This window comes from Taeniopygia guttata, chromosome 2 (genome assembly GCF_048771995.1).
Source record: "Taeniopygia guttata chromosome 2, bTaeGut7.mat, whole genome shotgun sequence".
Lineage (NCBI taxonomy): Eukaryota > Metazoa > Chordata > Aves > Passeriformes > Estrildidae > Taeniopygia > Taeniopygia guttata.
Genome location: NC_133026.1, coordinates 53962999 through 53987901, shown reverse-complemented (window position 1 = coordinate 53987901; position 24903 = coordinate 53962999). Strand labels below are relative to the sequence as shown.

The window sequence follows — 24903 nt, the reverse complement described above, 5'->3', positions numbered from 1 at the left end:
TTGGTTATATGTACAGAATTTTTTCCAAAGTAAATTTTAGAATGAATCTGTTAAATGCCTTGTTTTCAGGGACAATATTGCTATCAAGGTTCATTTTGCTGGGTTTGCCTAACTCTGGCCTCTTCTGATGCTGTCCTAGGGTGACTTTTATGATGCTTGTATCCTCAGTTGTCTGTTCTGTTTATGATGGATATTAGGTTCTGCACCTTTAAGAGTAGTTCCAAGAACAAAGTGGGGAGAGAAGAAGCTCAGAGTTTATTATCAGAAGCTGCACTTGCTCCCTCACATCCTGCTCCTGGACTGTGCTGTCTGCTGCACGGTCAGACGACAGGAAAGAGCTCTCCTTTGGTTTTAGTTAGTTTTCTTAGCTAGCTGAGGCAGAGAAGTTCCCTGGACTGTGGTTTTTCTTTTTCTTGGAACTGATCAGCCCTGCTCTGGACTGAAAACCCAGGAAAATACCAGGAGCTCACACCTGTGGCCCACTGGGGCCCAGGACATGGTATTTTCCAGTGCAGGAGGGACTGATAAGACACTGAGTGAACGAAGCTACAGCCCATGACAAGGACTTTCTGAATTTGCCATATCTTCAGAACAGTGAGAGGTTTTATTGTTTAATATTATTCATTATTTATACTTGTGAATACTTTGTTAAATAAACAGGGTTTTTCCCACTTTTTTCCAAGGAAATATTTTCCCTAACCAGTAGGGAGAGGGGACACTTGAATCTTCTTTCTTGAGGGACCCCATTGGAAGCTTCCTCCCAAATTTGCCCTAAACCAGAATAGATGCCAAATTTATATTCCTTGTTGCTCACAGCACATGTTTATTTTAATGGCTCTCACTATAGCCTTCTAGACCTTTCCATTCTGTCTTGCAAAGTCTGTGCTTCTCAGTTCCTTGATTCTTTAGAAAATCCAGTTTGGGATTTATTTGCAGAGTTCATGGTGTAGAGTTTTAGGATTGTCTTGGGTACAAAGACAAGCCTTTAGGACAAAGATGTCCTAAAGTACAGCCACAGAAGGAAGGGAGGTATTGAAAAAGATAAATCATCATGATCAGAACACATATGTAATTTCATGCTTTTTTGCCATAAACCTGGAGTTCATCATAGGAGATTAGAGGGGGGCATGCATGTAGTACCACGGCCAAGTAATGACTGGAGAGAGCTGTAAGATTGCTGGAGTGGCAGGTTAATGTAAATTTCATGAAGAAAATGTCAACCTTAAGCAATTGAATACAGTTCAGTTCAGTCAATATATTAAGGTTCAAAACCTCAAAAAATTCTGAAAGCAGAAATCCACATCATGTGTGAAATATGAAGAAGGATTGGGGATGAGATGGGATGGCATATGCAGATGGGGAAGAAGGTACCCAACCACTTAAGAAACAGGCCTGGCATAAGACTCTAATGACAGGAAAAGTGATGGTATTTTGTGTTCCGCGGATCTGTGAACTGTAGAATTAACACAGAGCTAAGCAAAAAAAAAATAAATTCAAGTAGAGAAGTGTTATTCATGTCACAATAGCAAAGCTATTATCATGATCATAATACTGCAGAAAACAGCAAAAGAAAGGAATCAGAGGTGAGAGGACAAATTTCTGTGAGGAAAAGTTGGCTTAGAAATAGGTTTAAGTTGCATGAACATCAGTATTAAAAATAACATGTAAGAACCAGGCAAGCAAGGAAGGCTGTAGTAGAAATGCCATTAGTGTCTGATTAAAGCAATAGTCAGAAGAAAGGTTTCCTAATATCCTGTATAAGGATAGAGCAGCTTATTACTGTTTTCTCTTTCAGTATATAATTGAAAGACCAAAACCATGGAAGAGTCCTCAAGCAGACAATAATAAAATTTAGTTCGTTGTCTCCTTGTAAAACTGAAACATTCAGTACCATGGAAAACAGAATCTTTTTTTTTTTTAATTCTACTCAGTGGACAGCTTTCAAATTGCTGTTGCCAAAATTGAGAGGATGCTTTTCATTTATACGGTTCAGTTTCATGCAATGAGAGTTGTAAAGGTGCTGTCTGATGGTCACCAGAAAATTCACACAGGGATCCCTGAGGAACCAGAGAATGAAAGGAAACAGAGGCGGGGGAAAATATAAACAAAATAAAACTCAAAAGGTTAGTGAAAGGAAGGAGAAAAGGAGCAAGTTCAGTGTATGAAGAAAGAAGCAACTGGAAGTGCCGCAGGTGAAGTAACTGAACTTCAGCATGTGTGGAGGCTCACATAGTATCTTGTCTTCTTCACAAAATATGTAGCATTTGTTATTGTGTTCTGTGCAATTAACAAGTGTTTCTTACCTCATTGAGGGGACCAATGCACTTACGGAGCTGAAACATCGTGTTTCACCACACCTGAAATTAGTGCTTGACAATCTGTGTTGCTTCCAGACTATTGAAGAGAGCAGCTGCCTGTGTGATATCCACAGGGATCTAACCATGCTCTCTGCTCCTGCCTGAGAGATAAAGGACTCACTGCTTCCTCAGTTTCTGTGCTAGATGCAGCAAAAAGGAAAAAAAAAAAAAAAGAAATTGTGTAATTTCTAAGAGCTGCAGGTAGTAAAGAAGCATGTTAGTTCTCAGGTGAAAGCATGGCAGTTTGATAACAACCTGCTATGAATTAGTATTTATTGGAGGAAGTAAAGCGCGTTTATAGTGACAGTTCTCAGCACACTATAAGGGTTCTGTTGTACTGTTTGACTAATTGTCATCTATTAATATTTCAGTGAACAAGGACCCATGCAAAACCCAGATGGTTTAATATAATCAGTCATTTTACATAATAAGCAGAGGTTCTCCTAGACACAGCCCAACTCTGTTTTACAGTTACTTTCATCTGCAAACTGGGTCTGATCTTTCAGTTCTACTTCCCACATTAGTGATGTAGAGTACTCCATATTTTAAACTGATACACTGCAGCATGAATGCAGAAGAATGTCCACATTGCAATATGGCTAGACAAGCAATGTAGAGTCAAATATGGTGCTCTAAGCAAAATTATTTTAACAACAAAGCTTCTATTCAAATTCTAATTATTGTCATTCTCATCCAACCTAAAAGTTCAAAAGTTACATTTTACTGGAATTTTGGAGTGAAAAAAACATCTTGAAGGAAAACTTAGCTTTGTATAAGGATGCTTTTTCTTTTTATTTCTCTTCACTGTCCTTCTTGTATCTTGTTGAAATTTCCTCTAATTTTATAAAAACTGAATTATTTTGTCTAACATTTTGAAAGCACATCGTATTTTGCATGCCCTGAAAACCCTGTCAGGTCAAAAAATACCAGAAGTTCCTAAAATTGATCTGTTTCAAACATAACCATTGGCTTTTGAATATCACAGGAGAGCCAGGTACTCTCAGGGCTTGAATTAATTAATTACTTTCAACTTGTAAACCTCTTGTGCTATTTTAAATAATTATGTGTTTCACTACTCTGTGAGTTGAATTCTGTATGCTTAAATGGGCATTATCCTCTGTTTATGGTTGGAAGCAAACTAGCTTGTGTTCTTGCAGCGGCCAGGCCTGGAAATAGCTCTCTTAAGTTCCAGACGGAAAGTACACAAAGCATTTTGCAATCCTTTGTTTTGAGCTATCATTTATTTTTATCTGCTCTTCACAGTTAACACTAATCTTTTTAATTAAACATTTTTAATTCCCTGTTTGAGATGCCATTTGAGCAGATAGTTTCATAGAAGTTCATTTGCTTGAGCAGGAAAATCAGACTTGTATGAAATGTTACTCTATGCCAATTTAGCACAGAAGTCCAGGATGTTTTCGCCCAAGAGTGATTATAAATATTTTAAAAGATAATTTTTCTATATAAAAGGAGGTATTGTGTCAATCAGTTAACATACTTAAACCACACTACTCACCAATGTGTTTAATAAAAACTAATTTAGTAAATCCTCTCATTCTGCCACCAAATTGTTCCTGATTCTGTTCCTATAAACATAGAGATAATTTTCATAGGGATAGTCTTTAGAGGAGGTTTAATTATTTGTGGAATTGACCCTGAGATCTCTTTGTGAAAAGCACTGAATAAACACATGAGTATAGTTTTTATCTAAATTCAGAAGAGAACAACTCCACCTAAACTTACCTTTGACACAAAATGGTTTTGTTTGAGGAAGCATCCTTTGGGTGGCATCCTATTTCAAGCCAGCTGAAACTTTACAGCATGGGTGTAATTTACCTTCAATTAATTTAGATGTTTAATTTTTAAGGGAATTATTTGCTATCTTTTTTACCTGAATCAGGCATATATAAATCATATTCATAGTAAATTGATGGATCATTTCAGAATTTACATTATTCCAGTGGTGTATAGCTAGTGATTATAACAAAAAATTGTGGTAGTGGGGTTTGATAAATTGTTTCAAAATTTTGTATCATGGTGTTTTTTAAGGATTCTGTATGAGTGGCAGAGATTTAACCATGATTCAGTTACATTGCTATGTAGGCTTTGGACTTGCTATGCTTTAGTTACACTTTTGTTTATTTGGACATTTATACATCATGTATGTTTTCAATGTTTCATTTTCACATTAGCAGCCATTTTCCAGCTACCCTGTGTGAGAAAGCAATCTTTAAAATTGTCCTCAGTACTTAAGAAAGGGAAGAATTACATGAAGAAGAACCTCAAAGATGAAGGCCAGGTTTGAAGCACTGTTTCATTAATACTGGATGACAGGAAGGGGCCCAAGTCCTAGATAATGAGGAAGGAGGTGCAATTTTTTTAAAGCTATCTGGTGACAGGGAAAGCAAAAATGACATTCAGCTGACGAATGAGCAGAGTTTGACCTAGCCTTTTGACCCTTGACAATCAATCTTACCTGCTGCTTCATAAAGAATTATAGTTGTGCCACTCACATTTGACTCTTTACTATCCTTCCTTCCTTCCTTCCTTCCTTCCTTCCTTCCTTCCTTCCTTCCTTCCTTCCTTCCTTCCTTCCTTCCTTCCTTCCTGCCTTCCTGCCTTCCTGCCTTCCTGCCTTCCTGCCTTCCTATATTCCAAGTGTTCTGTGTGCTGTGCAGTGTCCCTGGCATAGAGACATGTGGAATAGCTGGTAGTGTACCTAATGCTCCACAGGGCCATTCTGGAATGTCAGTCAAGTTGGTCACTGCATTGTGCAAGGCAGAACAGATTGGGTCTATCTGAAAACACTCAGCAGGCTCCTAATGTCATGTAGAATAGAAAATAATGAAATTGTTAAGTATAAGCTGGCTTTGCTTAATAAGAGTGACAACACAATAAAGATTATATTTGATCCCATGTAGGGGCTATGAAAAAGGCAGGAAGAAACTAGCATTTTTTTGACTTGTTATAGTATTTAATTTTGGTTTGGTTTGGTTTTGACTGTTTTATTTGAAGTTTTATTGCTGTGTACTCTACTAAGAATTTGCATCCCTTCCTTATTGGAAAGGACAGGAAGTCTAGACAGTGGATGACTGCTGTGTTATATATTAAGGGTGGCAAAGCAAGAGCTGGGCAGCATTAGTGGCACAACTGAAGCAAAGAGAAAGTAATATCCAAAAGACATAGAGCTCCTAGAACTATGAAAGCTGCACTTTCCTCATTGTTCCAGAAAAGCAAATTTTATTACACTGTTCTGTGTAATTCTATCACATTGCTCTGTGAAACCCGTGAAGAAGAGTTGGGTCTTGCTGCCCTCGTCAACTGTGTTGATTTGTATATTTTTATTTGCAGCATTTTTGTTTTGAGACACTAAAGGTAAGGCTACTCAGCAAGGACATCTGTAATGTAATCCACCAGCTGCAAGAGGTAACCATTGGAGGTTTTTAACTTTTAAGGGTAAGAGGATGTCTATGGGAAAAACACGTCTGAGGGTTTGAGGTTTTTTTCTCAGTGCCAGTGATTTCTGGAGATACTAGAAGGAAATCATGGTTGATTTTTTTTTTTTAAGTTGCATCCTGTAAAATTTTGAAGGCACATCAACCAAGCAAGTCTTTGCATTGCTGGTCCTGAAAACCTGAAAAATACTTCACAAGAGTTTAAGAAGAGGGAAAGAAGTCTCCAATTCCCATTTCTCCTTCTGTAATTTGGCAGATATCATTGGTGTATGAAGGAAGGAGGCTCACACAATGGCTCAAATTTCATAAGCATCATAAAAGTCTAGGCACGAAGCAGCACAGTCTCATTAGCAGACGAAGTGAGGTCAGTAGTCTTCAGCTTCTTAACAGGATGATAGAATTTATGAAGCATCACAGCAGCAGGATGTGGTTGCCTTCAGACTATTCATATAACAAGCCCACTGGGGTCCTATAGTTATCACCCTAGAATTTGTTTTCCTTTCTTTATTTTCTTTCATCATCCTCCTGTTTCTCTGGCCTAGCTTCCTGCACTGAAGGAATCACTTAATTATTTTGGATGCCTTGTTGGCGACATTTTCTTTTGGATTATTTTTTTGTCATTAACTGGTTTAGTTTAGATAGTTCCATTGGTGTGTCTCTGATTATAGGGATGCTCATAGAGATGTGCAATGAAATCTAAGTATTAATCTTCCAGAAAATCTGGGACTGGTGTTCAGTCTAAGGTATCCTTTCAATCCAATCTGAGATAAGTGCATAACATGTGCCTAAACTGAGAGTTCAGCTTAAAAGACATCCTGCTTGTTGTAAATTTCAAAAACTTCTATGGGCTGCTGGGAGTAAAAGCATTACCCAGATATTATCAAAAAGTAAGAGCAAACAATGGGTGATTTTAAATCATTTATCTCTCATTAAAACCACGGTGGTTGTTCTACAACAACTTTTTCCATAGGGAAATAAAATTTTGTGTATCTTTGACCCCCTTCTTCTTGAGGATTTTAGCACACATTGCTGCTTCACTAATTTAGCTTCCTGTGGTGAGGGAAGTGAAGTTTATTATCCTTTTTCTTTTATAGAACAGGAAGGTGAGGCAGTAAGATTAACTGCTGTGCACAAGGTGGTGCAGGTCTGGTAGGTTCAGAAATATGGATTCCTAGGTGCTGATCTTCATTTATAAAACAGTCAGTCCTAAATCCCTGTTTCTGATCTGACTTGTTGTCGTATGGGATGTTTTTTAATTTTTTTTTCCTAATTAGGAAAGCTGTGCTTTATATCATGGAAGAACAGCATCCAGATGCGAATAGTATGTGTCAGAACAGCATATTTAATTATTTATAACTGCTTTCTTTGTTTGATGGTTTGGTTGTTATTTATTTTACTTTTCTACCGGAAGGTTTGATCACTTAAACAGCCTGGAATCAAACATTTGGCAGTGTTTACAAATTATGAAAGTGGTTTCTGATTAAAGTGTTCTGTGGGAAAATTAAAGTTGCAGATCAGTACATAAGCCAATGGCATTCTTCTGAATTTCAGCAGGAGAGATCTGCTCTGTGGCATGTGCTCTGCATTTGTACTCATGGTGGCACAAGATGCAGATGGTGCCTTGCACATTTTCCCTATGGTCTTCTCTGGGCTGTTGACAGGAAAAACACCAAGTCCTCTCGGTCAAGTGAGGTGCGGGTCTGCAAGACAACCTTTAGACAGTACACAGCAAAAAGGCCAGTCCCAACTGCAGCTGAAAAAAGTGACAGAACCATGCAGACATCTAAAGCTTATCTATTTTGCACATATATTGTGATCAAGTCTGAAAATAATTGTTACATCAGTTAAACCAGCAAAGTTCCTGGCTGAAGCAATTTTGCATGAAGTCAGATGCCATTTCACTGTGAGAGATGATTAAGAAGTACTAGAATTAATCTATTTAAGAATATTGCTGTTTAAAGCAAAAAACCGGAAATTACTTATAGTTTTGTCTGTACTGGTCTGTGGACCAGTGTTGATTCAGATATATCAGAAGTCTTATGTCCTTGGCTTCCACTCTTAATTTTCCAGTGTAAAACTTTAAAACATAAGATGCTTTCCTGGCATTAGCTTCTTTATGAGTTGAAAATCCATGTGATCCATAATCCAAATACATAAAACAGTCACCAGTGTATTCTGCAAACCTCTTAATGAATTTTTTTACACTGGATGATTGCTTAGAGAAGACTAGCCTTCACTTAGGGGTGAAGTGAATTTTAGCTATTTCCTGGTACAGTTCTCAAAAGCTCTACTGATTGAGTAGCTATTGGCAAAAAAAAAAATTCCCTATACATTCCTAAAAAAAAAAATAAAGGCAGGAATTTACACATCTTTTGCACAGCTCTTTATCACAATCACATTTATAATATTATTTTCTGACAAGAATGTTTAGCCAGATTTGCGTTTGCTTCAATTCCGTGTTCAAAGGTGAGGATTGCTGGAGAACCATCAAAATTCCATAAGCTATAAAGAAGTAAATGTGCCTACAGCTGGTAGAGAAGAGAAGCTGTTGGGACCTTATGTGCACAAAGAGAAGGTTCTGCATGAGAAGAACAGTGGTTGAACCACTGGAGATAATGGCCTTAGGAGCTGCCATAGCCTGTAGAAGGCTGGAGGACCTCTGTAGAGCTGATCTTTCCAGCAGTCTTTAGATAAACATGAGCCCAAAACTGGCCATATTTTTGAAGACTGGGAGAGAGGGGAGAAAAAGTAGTCTTGTGGTCATGTTATGCTGGACCTGGCTCTTTGTCAAGGATGGAGATGAAAAAATAGTTTGTCCATGCTCCTTGGCACTTGGATGGAAAGTCAAAGGGACCCATATTTATTTAATCTTCACTGAAAACACACAATGGAATAAACATTCATAGTTGGCAAATGGAAAAAATTTAAATTGATGATGGAAGAAACATTCATTTCCAAGCTTCTGAGCGAGCTATTAAAATCAACAGAGTAAAGACAAAATCCCTGGCACTGAAAATGAAAGGAACAGTCTTTGTATCTACTTAGTTAAAACTTGGCAAAACAAATCTAAAGTAGTGGTTTCAGATTTCCATGTGCACTAACTGTGCCAGCTTTTGTTCTCAGGGTTGCCATGACAGAAAGTTCATCCCACTTGCTCAGTGCTTTTTCCACTAACTTTTAAAATTAGAAGTTAATTTAAGCAAAAAGCTAGATCTTGTATCTGCACTGGCATGTATTTCTTTATTTTGTACTGTTGAATGCTCCAAGCTTTTCATTAAAATACACTTTTTTGAAACAAGCTCATCTCCATTTAATTGTCATTTGAGTTAGTATAGTAAATATAGTAGCAATGTTTTAGTAAAGTAAATATAGTAGCAATGATTACTACACTAATGGTGTAGTATTTCTACCTGCACTAGTCAGTGGGCTTTTGCAAGAGGATGAGAAATTCACTTATTTCAAAAACAAGGGAATTTTTGAACAGCAAATTGTCTCCTCTTACCCTCCACCCCCAAACATTATCTATGGCTATACATTAGCAATCAATTTCACATTATGACCAGTATTTTCATTATCATGTAAATTTTCTTAATTCTCTACAGTTTAAGGTAGCTTTTGCATTATTTTATGAAAATAAAAACATTTTAATATATAATATAACAGAAGAAAAATTTAAAAGAAAATTGTAGTTGTTTGGAAACCTCACACGACCCAGATACATCACTGCCAGTATGTTTTTATAGGGTGAATAAAATATGCATGTTAGGATACTTTCTCTTATGAATTTTCTGTATTTTTAGAGCAAATTCTGGAGTATTCTTCTATAATTCTTAAAAGGATGCCATTAATAGCAGGTGCATTTAATATGTATAACAGCCTTAATGTGTTGGTCATGTTTCATAGTATCATTGAGATTTGGTATAGTTAACACAGCTGATGCAACATGAACTCTTATTTAAAATATTTCATTGTTCTGAATAATAAAATTAGGGCACTGTTGCCTTAAGGAAGGCAAAGACTAGCTTTGTGTTAGTGTTTTTGGAGAATCACAGATTAGCAACAAAATTCAGCTTTTCTTCCATTAGCTAGTCTGGAAAAGCAAGTATTTTCATTGATAATGGTGATAAAGTATTAGTTACTGTATCAAAAGGGTATCAATACTCTGTTCAGACTGAATATATGTACATAAATAGTGAATAATTTTTTAATGTATTTTTTGCCAATTGAAAATTCTTCCTTTATGTCCTTTTGATTTTGTTCTCCTTCTATTACTGGGGACTCCAGCTCCATGTAAATAAATACATTATTTAAGTGGAAGTTCTTTTATTAGTGTCTGTGTCTTCCTTTCAAACGAAAAATAATTAACCTTGAAGAAGCAACTTAAGAGCCAAAGTAAGTTCTAGATGGAGTTTGTTCAACTGTTCTGCTATTAACTGCTACTTTTCAGTGTTCAGAAATGTACAAATCACCGAACAGCATGGGGTTTCCTATGTGCTTTTGGGAGCCATGAAGTGTACAGTGCATTGACTGGGCAGTGCAATGCAGCTGCTTTTCTGGACTCCCCAGTCCTCCTCTTCAGCTGTGCATAGGTCTAATCCTAACAGAAGTATGACTGACTTCACAGCCTGTGAATGAGGATTGACTATAAAATCATCTCCCTAAGTCTCCCACCCAAATTCTTTACTGATGAGCAGTAGAATATGTAGTAGTATGTGAATAACCAGGTTGTTTATTCCATCGGTGAGCAGGAAATCAGGTAGACGGGAGCACATCAGCACACAAAGAGCAGCTAATTCACTGTTGCTGCACAAAGGTGATAGATACCAAGCACAGCCAAGCTAGGAGTAGTATTTGAAGCAGCAAGATGTTTGGCTGATGAACAGTAGAGACTGGAAAGAAGTCTCATATGCAGCCACGCTCATTTTACTGCAAACTAAAACTGAGAAGTCAGTCCATCTGTGCCAAATACCAACTGCACAGTCTAGAACCATTGCTTCCCTATTGTTGAACTTTGTTTTGAATCTCTCCGCAAGTAAAATAAACTAGAAAAAGGGATATAGGCATATTGCCTCAAACTAACCTGCAGTCAGCTTAAATACCACAAAAATAAAACAGCTACAGATACTATGGTATGTTTTGAAATGCACATAACTAAACACAGTGTTTTTAATTATGCACAGCATATACTAAAAATCATGGAAGATTCTTAAAGACAGCAAAATAGAGTTACTGTGAGTCAACAGTAGGCAAACAGCAGGTACCCTGCAGGTGGTGCATGCATTCCAGAATAATTTGTGGTATGACAGATTACCAAATTAAATTTCACCTCCCAACTCTTCTATAATTTCTAGTGTGGAGGTAGTTGCATAGTGTAGAGAAACACTGATCCCTCTTATAAAGGAAGAACACCTCTATCTTCTGCTCATATAGTGATGTTACACCACCTAGCACAGCACCTCCTCATCAACCTGTGCTCGAGATTGTTTCTGGACCACAGTTAATAAAGCAATGCCCCTTGTGACACAGACAAAGCTTTGTCTGTGACACAGACAAAGCTTTTTAGTCCATTTTTATTCTTCTGTGCCCGGGGAAGAATACCACATTCATCATGGTACTGCATTTGTGTCCCAGCTGTTGATGAGTAGTGTTGAGTCCCTACACAGGGATAGGGAGCCGTGTGTTTTCTTTTGCTTTGTGTTCTCCTCCACCTTTTTTATCCTGTTAGTGCTATTTTAAATTTTTCATGTCTTGGTGAAAGGAGATCTTCAAGGCCATATTGAAAAAAACAGAGTCTGTTAACAAGGTTGAAGCTCAAGTCACTGCTCCAGCAGAGAATTTGTGTGCAGCAAGGTAGAACTGCCATTTTTTCCACCTGGTTCTTGTACTTGCTGTTGTAGTTTTATTGACTGTAAAGAAAAGAAGAGGGCTACACTGCATTTTTTTCCCTTTCTCCCTTTTTCTTTCTCCTAGTGTATATGTTGCTGTTTTCTGAGTCATTCCATGGCCTTTTCTCACTGCTGTTCAGTTAACTTCTTTGGCTGGAATTCATACAGAAAAACAGAATTTACAGGTGCTTGACTCTTAGAGTTCTTAATAGAAAACAGTGTTTCAAGTCTTTTTCTTTCAGAAAAGACTGGAAGAGAAAATTGATAGAAACATGGTTACATTGAGCATCTGAGACATGAAAGCAAACACTCATACCAAGTCACCTGCTGAATACTGTAGCCTGCATTGCTTACCTAGGTTGAGGCTGGGATAATGTGACATTATCCTATGCCACTCCCAGGACACTTTCACAAACTCAGCATACAGACCAACTTTTTAAACCACAAATATTTTGATCCGCTATTTGATCGCATTATTTTAAAAAGCCCTGCAAACACACACATGTACAAAATACCTGGTACATTTCACTTACAGTAATTTTACTTTTAGTTTAGGAAACATCACTCACTTCAAAGACTCCTTGGAGAGACTTCTCATAACTTCAAAGAACCATTGCTGAAGCTACAACTGGACAAAAATTTCTTTGTCCAAAGAGCCATTTTCCATAAACAATTATAGAAGATGGAATTGCAGATCTGAAAGAATGCAAAATCATTCTGCTACAAAGCAGTTCAACAAGCTCCTCTTGATGAGACTTTGCCCCAAAGCCTCACATGGGAACATTGTCAGGAGAAATGGCAGGATACCGCAGTCCCCAGGTGGACTGGGGACCTGTGACTCTCTGAACTGCAGGACAGAATTCTGCACAACCTTTTCCGAGGCTTCTGAGGCTGTATGTTGTTGCACTGCTTTTTCTACATGTATTGCTACTTTGACTATGTCAAACACTTAGTCTGTGTTAGTTCCATTGAAATTACAATTCCCATCAATGTTAGAGCACTGAAAAGTAAAGGAGAGCAAAAATAAGCTGCAGTTCCTCTCATTAAAGGTTGTGTGTGTGGAGAATGCCCAGATTTTGTCTTATGTCCATTATAAATCATGGTAATTGTTCTGTGAATCAGCAGACTGTTGTTTCTAAGTTAATTTCTTTGTGTCATTCATCCATTCCCTGTCGTATCCCCTCAGCTGTGAAATCTTACATTGGGTTCTGTTGGCCTTTAAATGATAATCTTTTCACTGTCAATTAGTTTCTTGCTAAGGAGTCCTGAAGAATTTTTCCCATGAATTGGGCAGTTATCTTAAATTCTGGTCCACAGGAACATGGTTATGGGCTCAATATGGTCTTGAAATCCACTCTGTAGGAATATCATGCCACTTAAATTTATTTTTCTATTCTGTTCTTAGACAATCTGGGACTGGTTCTGCACTCTGTAATTAGAAAACTGCTTTTATGTGGTATAAGGACTTAATCGGAAGATCTTACCCCTGATCTGTGAGTCATGTTTTCATTAAAAAAAGAAAAATTGCTAAATTTAGAAATTTAGCATATCTTGATTATTTGTTTGACACACAGACTTTGACATTCAATAATTTACAGTGTTGTCATACTATGTTTAATTGCCTGGCTTTGAACAAGACTCCCAAGACAAGTCATCCTGATTGATCCTCTGTGTCTTGATGATACCCTGACTTCAGTTACGGTTTCAACCATTTGTACAATATGAGACCTAAGGTCCCATTTGAACTGAGAAAGTAAATGGCTTATTAAAGTCTAATTTCTCCAGCTTGTTCTTGCCTTTGAGCATCTTAAAAAGGTTAATGCAATTTTTACAATACACTCAGGGAACTTTACTTACAGTTTTGTAACAAACTAGAGGAAAATAGCCCCTAGATTATCTTAAAATGGAAATTATTCCAAATATACTTGTCCTGATACTTAGTCAATCTCTCCACTTTAGAATTTTTTGTTCTTTTTTTTTATTTTATTTTTTATTTATTTTTTTCTCTTTTCAAGATTTTAGTGGATTATCATACATTTTAAAGTTTGGTAAGGAAAAAAAGTCAGATTTATTTAATGCAGTTGATCATTTTTAAGGGAGGTTCCAGCATTCATCAAAATGTAGAGACACCACAGGCACCATATAAATTATGATGGTTTTTCTTCTTAATACTTCCTTTTTATTGCCTACATTCTTTAAAGTGAATCCAGTGCTCATGAACGATGCTGGATATGACAACACTAGAAAGTGAAATCTTCTGTTTATCTGCAGAATTAGTGCAGAGGACTATTGGCAATACAAGTTTCTCCCCATAACCCCATCTGTGTTTTGCAGCTGTAACCTTGAGTGATCGCCTTTAGGAGCAAGGAGATGACTTGATCCGTGTACTCTTTCCATTCTTAGCCTGTCTGCTGAAAGTGCAGATAATGATGTCAATTGATGCCATCCAAGACCACAGTCTTTTTGATCTTCCTCATTAAATGCTGTGAGACCATCAATTTATTACCTTGATTGTGTGACAAACTTCTTCCAATGCAGGCAGGCTTTCTGTGGATATCTGTGTGTGAATAAGACTTCTATACATTTAATACATCTTCTGTACAGTAGAAAACATGCAAATACACCATTAAAGAGCGATGACTTTTGTTCCCTATATTGACCTAGACTGAATTTGAGCCAGTGATTTAGAAATAATATGCTCTGTATCCCATTACTAATCTCTTCAGCCACAAGTCCAACCCTTAAGAGATTTTTTTTCGCAAAGAGAATGCTAACATATTTAAAAGAACTCACATTTTACTCTCAAGAAGAAAATCCAAGCGTATGGAAAAACATGGGTATTTGGCTAACCTACCCCTCATTACCCAGGAGGGAGAGAATGTAAATGTGAGCTTGCATTAGATTGTTCAGTGTGTGTATTCAATCTTTAGAAATCTGTTTCAAAGAAAAGAAAGGCATAAACCTCATTAGAAAAGAAACAATAGGGTGGAAAAAAAAGCGAGCCATGTCAGTTCAAACGCAATGCTAAAGTTAGTTACACTTTTTAGTTTAAGGCAATGCAAATCCATTCTCCATTACAGGGGAAGTGGAAAAAGGCATTAAGCCCTTGAAATGACAGGAGTCAAGATCTGTGCTCAGTCAAATAAGAAAAGGTTTAATGTATGATTTTCTTCTTTTTAGTCCATTGTATATTGTATCAAGGCACTGAAGAACAACTGTGCAATTACGTAAAAAGGAGGAGAGAAGCTAGAGTAGCACAATTGTTTGTAAGCTAAAATTGTTTCTTATTCCTCCTACCCCTCCTTCCTCTTTACACAGAAACAAACATGCACAAAACATTAAGAAAATAAATAAGAATTTATATGAAGGTTATCCACAAGAGCAGATTCTAGATACAATTTGAATCCCTGAATATTAATTTGATCTTCTGCCAAACACTGTAGAGGTCTTAAGAATCTGAGTTTATATTCTGAAGGAAAAGTGGAAGAGGAGTCCTAATTTTAAATTGTTTTCATTACATAAACATTTGTGAGCACACTTATATTCCTTGTTTTTTGGAGAATCATGATTAAACTTTAAAATGTATGTTTTAACCTAAAGTAAAACCAGGGATATTCCCCTACATATGTCACAACATGTTAGCCAGAGGCAGCAGACAATTGCTACTATTTTCCATTAATCAGACTTGGGAAATGAAGACAGAGCCTCTTCAGTTTGCTTACTGCAACCAAACTTCACTCATCCCCCTGTTATGGATCAGACTGCTTCTTTCAGCATGGTTGCCTCAGAGGTGAATTTTCCCCTGTAACACTCTATTTGGCAGAAGGGCATTTTCATTTCATGTTAGTTTCCTGTGTAGGTAACCAGCAGAGGAATAGAATAAGAAATGACATATTTTGTGTGAATATTGTAAATGCATGGCAACACTATACCTAAGGTATCCCCCAAAGGAAGTCGAGGAGGAGTATGTACCTTTGGTCGTAACTTTGTCTAATCCACAAAGTAGCCTGAGATCTGTGACAAGTATCGCAGTAGATGACCTAGGAGATCAGAAAGTTTGCTTTCACTGCCTCTTGATATCCACCACTGAGCTCCATGCCTCTTATTCTAATGTATCTGCTTTGATACCATGAGTACGTATAATCTGCTTAAAGTAGGATCATAAACTGTGTGGTGATCTCATGGAAAGTCTGCCACAACACCACAGCAAGCAAGAAGTTTGTTGAATGATAGGTTTTAAAACCCCACACGCAATTGTTTCCTCATCAGTTATATTTACCATCATCTTGGATACCTGGTATATATGCAACATGTATTTTTTTACAGAGAGTTGAAATGTCACACAGCTTTTGTGGATTTTCCTCACAGTTTTTTATTGCTTGCATACAGTTTTAGTTGTGTCTCTCTTTTAAAGTAATGTTCTTTTTGGTGAACTTTTTAGCCATAAAAAGAACTTTCTGCGATTCTTTGCAAGCCTTTTTAATTCTTGAATGCAATTGTGAAAGTAGCACTTTTCACTAAAATATGTCGACGTTTTATCCACCTGTTAGCCAGATTCCTGTGAGGTAGGCAGTGCATGTTATTTTTTATACATGCAGACATAGCACTGTTGTACCACCTGAAATTCCATCAGGCTCCAAGCTCTGCAGAAAGTGACAAATGCTAGACAGGTATACTATTTATAATGGATGAGCTATGCAAGCAAGCTCTGGGAGTTGGATTGGATTTGATTGCAAACAATAATATGATACAACCCCTGCTGTGGATAGTACACACATTGTGAGAGGAGGTGCAATCTGGCAGCATGAACATCAGACTACAGGCATGATCCACAGCCCTAAATCCACCTTCATGGTGCACCTACTGTGTGGCTTTCAGAACACCTTTACTGATCTAACAGTCCTTCCAATTCCTTATCTGTTTGTTTAGCAACAGCATATTAAACAATCATACCTCTCTAAGCCACTTCAATACTATTTATAGCTCAGCGTGGTGATGGGCTTCAGAGAGGCTTTTTAAAGGAATGACATGAAAACACAAGAAGTTATTTGAATATTTTTGTGCAGTTGCTGGCAATAAACTCGGAAACCTTTCCATGAAGTAATTAATCAGATTATCCTTCAGGGATATATCTTCTACCCCAGCAAGAATGTTTTCATTTCCAGTACAAAAGTGAATGGTAGAATATTGATCTTCCTGCTTTCACCAATATTCAGGTGTTGAGCAGTACTGAAAGCAAACCTTTCCAGTCCTAGATAAGAAGGTTTTGTCTCCTCCTGTCCAGTTGTGCACACATAACATAAAACAGTCCCTCATTCCTCTTCATGAGCCATGTGGATTAGAAGTTATGTGTCTGTGGGATGTCATTTAATTAATTTCTCTGTTGGAGTCTGTGGATTCAGTAAGAGTCAGTTTGAAATCTTGGTTCTGGTTATCAGTGGTTCATCTAGTCTGCTAAGCTATCACAGGTGAAGAAATAGCCTGCACAATAGAAAGAGTTGATCTAGATTTATTTTTTCCTTGTGGGAATGGTAAGGATCTTTCTGCCTCGATAGAATTGGTGAATGGTTTTCCTTGCCATCTGAGATGATTCTTGATATGAATCATTAATTAATCTGTGAAGTTGCTTTCTTGTATACGCACCTTCTTGGTTCTCACATGCCTTGGATTATATTTCCACTCACTACCCTGTTGGCTTTGGGGCATTTAGTTACAAATTCTCATTGGGAAATTGATGGGAGTGTTCCCTTACTTCTCCAGGGTGATTTCTTTTGCATGAGATACCATGCATGTTTTTAATCTGATGGTCACTTTGCCTTGTGTTGAAACACAAAAATTCTATGAGTAATTTTCTTGATAGAAATATATTGGTGTTATCAGTCCTCCTTTGAATTATTAGGATTCTTTGCTGAAGTCACATACACATGGCTATAATTCTTGTTAAAGCATATTTCTAGTTTGATTTCTGCATCTGTTGAAAGAAAATTTAGACCAGCTATGAGCATGGGAATGGAGAGCCAACAGCTCTTCCTATCAAGTCTTATACTTTTCCTTCTCACAGCCTTTTCTGGTTTATTCTTTCTGCCTCATCTTTCTCCATTTTCTTTTCTTTTTTTCTTTTTTTATTCCAGTTTATGGCTCATTGATTTCATAAATTGCACCTAGACCTCAGGTTCAGCCTCAGGGCGTAGACATCTAGAAGGCTGAAATAGGGATGTCGGCATGAAAAGAAAGTGGAGATGACTTGGCTTTATCTGCCAGTCCACAAATAACTTGATCTACAGAGTTTCTGGCCATGAAATCTGAGTGCCATTTAAAAAATAACAAATTTAATCCATTCCCAATTTACTTTTGCTTCTGTGCAATTAGAATACAAGGTGGTGCTGGCAAAGCAGTATATAGAGCAAAAAATGTCATAATGACCTCGCAAGTTGTTTCTCTTGGGATCTTACAGCTAACTAATTCAACCCTTAAGATGTTGATTAACGTCTCTATGGCTGGAGACTGAGGTGACTTGTTCAGGACATAATCCCAGAAAGCATCAGTCTTTTGTGATGCTCTTGCTGCAGCTTAAAGCTATTCTTTCTTAGTGACATCCCTATGACACACTTCCTGTCTTCCTGAATTTAATGAATGTCCTAGTCAGTTAGAAAGTGTCTCTGCGAAACAAAGTTTGCCTTTTGTGCTAGCAGACTGATGTGAGCCATGCACTTCCAAACATCATAGTTGAAGCATATGCTGCACAACAGATCTTAACTATCAGGAGTAAGTGAGCAGTGCAAGTTACATGAAGGAATTTATAGCTTTTAGATGTGAATTATAAGAAGCAGTTCTTATTTCAGAGGGACACACATTTTATTAGATATTTTTTGCTTCCTAGGCATCACACAAGAAATTTCACAGCTGAATGTTTTATTTCCTGATACCTACTGCATAATGACATGACAAAGTTATTTTCAGAGTATCCTTCCTTTTATGACGATGACTTTCTCCTCCTTTACATAATAGCAGTGGTTCATGTTATGAGTTCTTGCTATACTTACAAGTACAGTGACAATCTGTTCCTCTCTTCTATAGGCAGAGAATATTCCTATTGGCTTCACTGGTAAACTTGTCTGAGCCCCTCCTGGTCAGCTCTGAGCCCCATTCTGTGGGCAGACCTCTAGCCCTTTCAAAGGTTTGCTTTCATTGCCCCCAGGGAATCTGGCTCTTTACCACAGAATTACACAGGCAGAACCACAGGCTATTATTGATGGGAACAATTTCCTCCCACATCCTGAATTCTAGAGCCAGCTGTCTTCTAAGCAGTGTGTTCCTCAAAGTAACAGAACCAGAATTTTATCCAGAATACTTTTAATGCAGTAGGTATTACTGAAACTTGTATAACTCCCTTCCCTCTCTTCAATTCACAGCTACCTCATCCCTGAACTCCCAGCTTCAACAGCTTCAGCATCTTCAGCAGCTCCAGCATCAACAGCAGCAGCAGCAGCAGCAAAGCCAGCAGCAGCAAGCTCAGCAGGCACAGACTCCACAGCCAGCCCAGCAGACCCAGCAATCACAGCCACAGCCATCAGCACCACCACAGCAGAACCAAACACAGCCCCAGAGCCAGAGCCAGCCACCTCTACCCTCACAGTCCTCCAGCTCCCCTCAGAAACCCAGCCAGTCACCAGGGCATGGCCTTCCATCTCCTCTTACTTCACCAAATCCATTGCAGGTAGGACACTACATACAAATCCCTAAAGGTCTAAAAACAGCATGTACAGTCTCTCTTACTGCAAGGGGAAACAAAGGGAAAGCTACACCTTCTGACCACACAGGCTGAGAAATTCCACCTTGTGTTACTCAACCCTTATGGGCACTTGGCTTGGAACAGCTAAAAAGCCCTGATGAACCAGAAAAACATACCTAATGATGGTTCTAGGATGCTGCTTCCTGAAGAATAAATGTCTTTTGCTTTTAAAACCTCATGTCATAAAATTCATAGAAAACTCTAATTTTTTTCCACAGACTCATCGTATGACATTCACAAAAGACATTTGCCCAGCATTCACCCTTTATGATAACTTAAGAGAGTTCCTACTGGTTCATTAGGAGATGATCCTGACTATCAGCTTCTGTTGATGGACATGTGCATAGTGTGGATGTGTTACCTCTCCTCTTGAAATCACAGTCCTAAATTTTATCCTGCTAATAATCAAATACTTCTGTTAAGGTTCTTAGTATAGGTTCCAAAGCTAAGGATGCCAGTTGATGCCATTCATTGATGCTCATTCCAATGATATGGTTATTTTTTAATGAATCAGCAGCTACCACATCCATACTGATGCTCAGCTCTGCCCATCTGAGAAGTCCTGGGCAGAAACAGGAGAGGTCTGGTCTGGTGGTCCTATGTTCTTGGAGCTGGGTGTTCTTGCCTGATATGTGTCTTCCCACATTCACACTGTGCAAGAACAGCTTTGACTGTACCCATAAGTAGTGTGATTCTGAGCACCAGGGTAGTCTGTGAAGTGAATGGAGTCTTATTCACTAGGCAGTGAAACTGCACTTAGAAGCCAGAAAAGTCTCTATCAACTTTAGTCTTTAAATTTTGAGACACCACTTAAAATATTTTATCCACACTGATGGATTTGGATCCATTTCCTGCAGAAATAAAACTGCATTAGCTTAATAATTAAACAATCCTTTTTTAGACAATTAAGGGAATTGGTTTACAAGAAGCTTTTCTTGCATGTGGCCAGTTAAACCCGCATTAATCTGAACTTCAACTAAATTGCATGAAATCTGATTTTTTAAAATGGTTTATATAATAGACTTAAAAGTCTGCAAGAGATGTGTCCTTGCTTGCTGAACTTTTTCTTAGAGTAGAGAATAATGCTTCTAAAGCTTCTTCTCTGTATTGTCTTAAGGACTGCATTTGCATCACTTAATACCCCATCTATCATGTTAGTCAGTGCTTTGGGGCTTTTTATATGCAGATTATTGACATTCAGAGACACGGATATTTTCAGGGGATCTTCTGTTACATTTTATTGTCTTAGTACAGCTGTAATGTATGCACACTAACTGTACACGTGATATTTTGCTAAAGCTGCCTGCTAAATAGTGTGTTTCAAAAGTCATTAAGTTCTACAAACAAAGCAAATGCACACATAAATTAGAGTTGGAGTAGGGAAGAAGTTGGATTATCTCAGAAAACATACCTTGAGAAGGTTGTACTAAATGCATCTGAGGTCTTAGGTCTTATATAGCCTTTGGTCCCAATGTAAATCTCAGATGAATATTAGTATTTTCAGTCCCATCTCTGATCTACAGGTGCTTTCAACTGTTAGCTTCCCTGGGTTATCTCTCATTTTCAGAAGTACAATAAAAGTAAGTAAAAGCTTTCCTTTTAGATGCCAATAACAAGACAACATAGGTACCTTGGCATGTCTCTCTCTTTAGCATCCTTATGCTCACAACTACACATCTGAGGGCAGTCTGGATGTGGCAGACAACAGAAGTGAAAGAATGGAACCAAGTACTCTGAGGTCATTTTAGTTCAAATACTATCCCTTGAATGGTTTAGGAATTGGGATTAAATTTAATGAAATACACCATTATGAGAGATCTGTCATTTCCCCTGGACTGAGCTCAGCTAGTGCTGCCAAGCCAGTTGCATGTCTGGTTTACTTTCAGAACAGTAATGAAGGAATTAGAAGTCATTAGGTGTTAGTTCTGGCTCAGCATTAAAAACTTGCTAATAAATAAGTAGTTTTAATGGTCTTTCCTCTCTGAACCTCACCATTTAAATAGCCATGAAATCCCAAAGTTTGTTCACAGATACAAATACGCTGTGTACTGACAATCACAAGAGAAGCCAGAATTGAGCATACTACTTCAGCCCTCACCTTAAGTGATGTGTATAGGGTCATTACTTGTGCCTTCAAGCCATCTCTGCAGCATTTCTACAGCAAGTTCAATACTGCTTAAGCTTCCTTAGAAGTAATTAAAACTTGAACCATGCTCTGTCCCATTACCAGGAATTCTGAGACACTTTTATGTGCAAACAAGTGGTACTCAGAAATATTTCCAGAGGAAATGATGTTTTACTTTGTGTATGGTTGTTTGGGTACTTTTCTAAATCAGAGCAGGGATAACATCTTCTCCATTAAATTTGTCTTTCCATTCTAAATCCTGCAGAAAAAGGCTGCCTTACCCTCATACATCCGTCTTGAGGATTGGATCTGAAATTATTTTATTTCACATAGGTGGTTAAAAAAAAAAAAAAAAGGAGGGAGCACATGTTTGGCAGCAGTTCTTCATAATAGCTGCTTACAATGTGGGGGTTTTTTTAGGTTTAATGCTCCAACTTAAAAATCAACCTGAAACAAAAGTCAGAGGTAGTATGTCCTCTAGGGTAATGTTCTTTATGAACTAGAGTGAAATGGATTTTCTTTGAAGAATATTAAGGGAATAAAGAACAACTAAGTTAAAGTTTGACAGCTAAAATTTAATTTCTGAATTCTTGACTTTTTTCACGTGGGCTTTATCCTCTTACATTATTCAGGATCTGTCTGAAAGATATTAGTTTTAAAAAATGCAACCTCAAAAAATTGTCATGGAAAGTCAGTAATTCAGGAGGATGATTGTGTTTGTTTCAAAAAGCTGAAGGATAACAGCAATTACATCTCAAAATGTACAGATGCTGTCATGTCCTTCAGATGGTAAATTAAATGAAAGTGACTTACTTAGGTATACCTGCATGAGGTACTTTGCTAGCTGATCAGAAATAAATAATGCTGGTGCAGTGTATACCAACTAAAAGTCTCAGAATTATTCTTGTCAGATTATTATTTAATACTGTGCTCTACTTTTAACACTATTCTTCATATGATTCAGTGGGCTGGATTGTAGTTAGAAAACTATTTCTATGGGGTCTTTTAATGATTGCGTAGAAAGATGTAAAACCTCCCTTTAGGTTCCAGGATATTAATTTTTTGCTAATATTAATGAAGATGCTCCAGATTTACACTGGTAAAAACCAAACACTGCAGGGTCATTGTTGATTTGCAAGAGACAACAACCAGAGAATAATTTTTAAAAGCTGAGATCTCTTTTGGGAAGTGGTGGGCTAGGCAGATGACCGAAGACTCTCATCTTTACTTTCTAAAATGGTGAAATTCATCATAAAGATAATCATAGTTTGATGTTTATTTTCATTGTTCTAATTGATTGAGACAAAGGAATACAGAGGCAAAAGACATATAAGTTGAGGACTTCAAAACCTTTACTTCTGGGAAAATATACTTCTCCAATTATGCTTAGACTGTGAATGTTTGGTGTTATTACATGCAAAACATATGGGCTCTTGAATGGTCAGCATGTTGCAACTTCAAAGGATAGATATCTCTGTAAAATAGAACATCTTACAGAGATTCCATGCAATTAAAATTCTGGAGCCATAAGAACTTGATTATATGCAGTATCAAATCAGATGAGCATAGTACTAAGTAACTAATTATTCTGCTTGACCACAAATATACGGCACTTTCTACCAGCAAAATATATTTAGGCGGCTGCAAAAAATTGGTTAGCTTATGGTGCTGACTCTCACTGTATATTTTAGAGATATGGACAAGACAATTGTACACATAGCCAGACCTGCAAAGGGAGTGCTACACTGTAGGAATAGACAAATTCTCAATCATTTCTACTGTTCTGTTTGTGTGTGAATAAGAACAGACAAGCAGGAAATTCCCCTGAGATTTTCTTACTGTAAAATTATTCTGACCATTTTCAGAACTCTTTCCTGAAGAGTCTCTTTTGTCACAGAAGTCTACCTACAAAAGCTGCAGCTGATGGAAGATGATGACTGAGAAAAAAATAACAATAAAAATAGGGAAGAAGAGAAGTGAGGAGATGACAACAGCACAAAAATCTTCCAAGTAATAGCAAACTTTAGGATACCAAAACCAGAACCTCCTTCAGATTAAATTTTCATACTAATCTTAAATAATGTATTTGGAAACTCAACACTTTTATAACAAAGGAACAAAGAAAAGCAGAAAGGCTGAAATACTCAGCTGCAAATGAGGGAGGATATATATACAGATGTCTTAGGCTCCAATAGTCACACAAAACAAACTCCCCCTTCCCTTTCTGCCCTCATTCACTGGTTAGCTTCTCATTAAGGCAAAATCAGATTTGAAGAAATCTCAATATTTTCTGAGACTTTGACATATTTACATACCTTTAAGATACCGAAGTCACAACCAAGTTCTCTGTCAGCTTGATAAAGGCCAGTTTTTCAAGGATTATTCTTTTGGTCTGTCTTTATGATTGTGTTCGCATCCGAGACTTGTTCTATCTTTCTCATGTTTATTTAATCCTGAGATTAAGAAAATTTGATTGAGATTATGACACCAGTAATCCCACTGAGTCTGGTGGGTTGCTTTGTTTTGCTAAAATTATCTAACTTCTTCTGCATAAGATACTGTGCAATGTATCAATGTATGACTGATTAAATCTGTTCCCAAGTTGCTAAGTAATCAATTTGACAAAGAAATATTTTATAAATGGTGAATAAATGCTGTGCTTTGGATTCATTGTCAAAATCTCCTAATTTTTGGCATCAATAGGGAGTGAGATAACCCACATCACAAGGTGATAGGTGATATAGACAAGAAGACATTTATTTGAGAAGGTTCATGCTCATCACCTGGTGAGAGTAAGCCAGTTGAAGTGCTGATCTTGGGTGGATCTCCAGGAGATACTGGTATGACCTAGGTCTCAGCTCTAAAGCACGGAAAGTCCCCTGCTGTCAGCTAAATTGGGTTACGCTTGGTGATCTGTTGAAAATATTTTGCTTATTTCATCTGCTGTTCATTTCAAACTGAAAGATTTGAACACCTTGTTCCACTGACAGTTTTGGATTTCTGTGTATTCCTATAGTATTGTAAAGATTCTTGTGGGTTGATAAATGTGTAAAAATTTCCACTAGTGAGGAAGTTTTGATACTCATGTACCACACACACACACACATGGTTATTGCCCACTGCAAATGCTGTTGTGATTCAGGCACTCTTCTTTTGGCTTAGTGCTCTTCTTTTTGCCAGTGCACATAGATGTTACTGTTCACCAACTTGAGCTCTGCTTGAGAAATTGTTGGATCTGAGTTTTCATGCCACAAGGGCCTCCTTTCTTCTTTTTTGCTCACCTCTTCTG

General features: G+C 37.5%; 1 protein-coding gene across 5 annotated transcripts in view; it reads left to right on the top strand.

Moving 5' to 3' along the window:
* POU6F2 (POU class 6 homeobox 2) overlaps nt 1-24903 on the top strand; it is a 318916-nt gene that overhangs the window by 195887 nt on the left and 98126 nt on the right. For all 5 annotated transcript variants that reach the window (XM_072924039.1, XM_072924038.1, XM_072924037.1 and 2 more), the window contains exon 5: nt 19110-19414. In XM_072924039.1, the coding sequence (XP_072780140.1) occupies nt 19110-19414 (305 nt within the window). The remainder of the gene's footprint in view (nt 1-19109; nt 19415-24903) is intronic.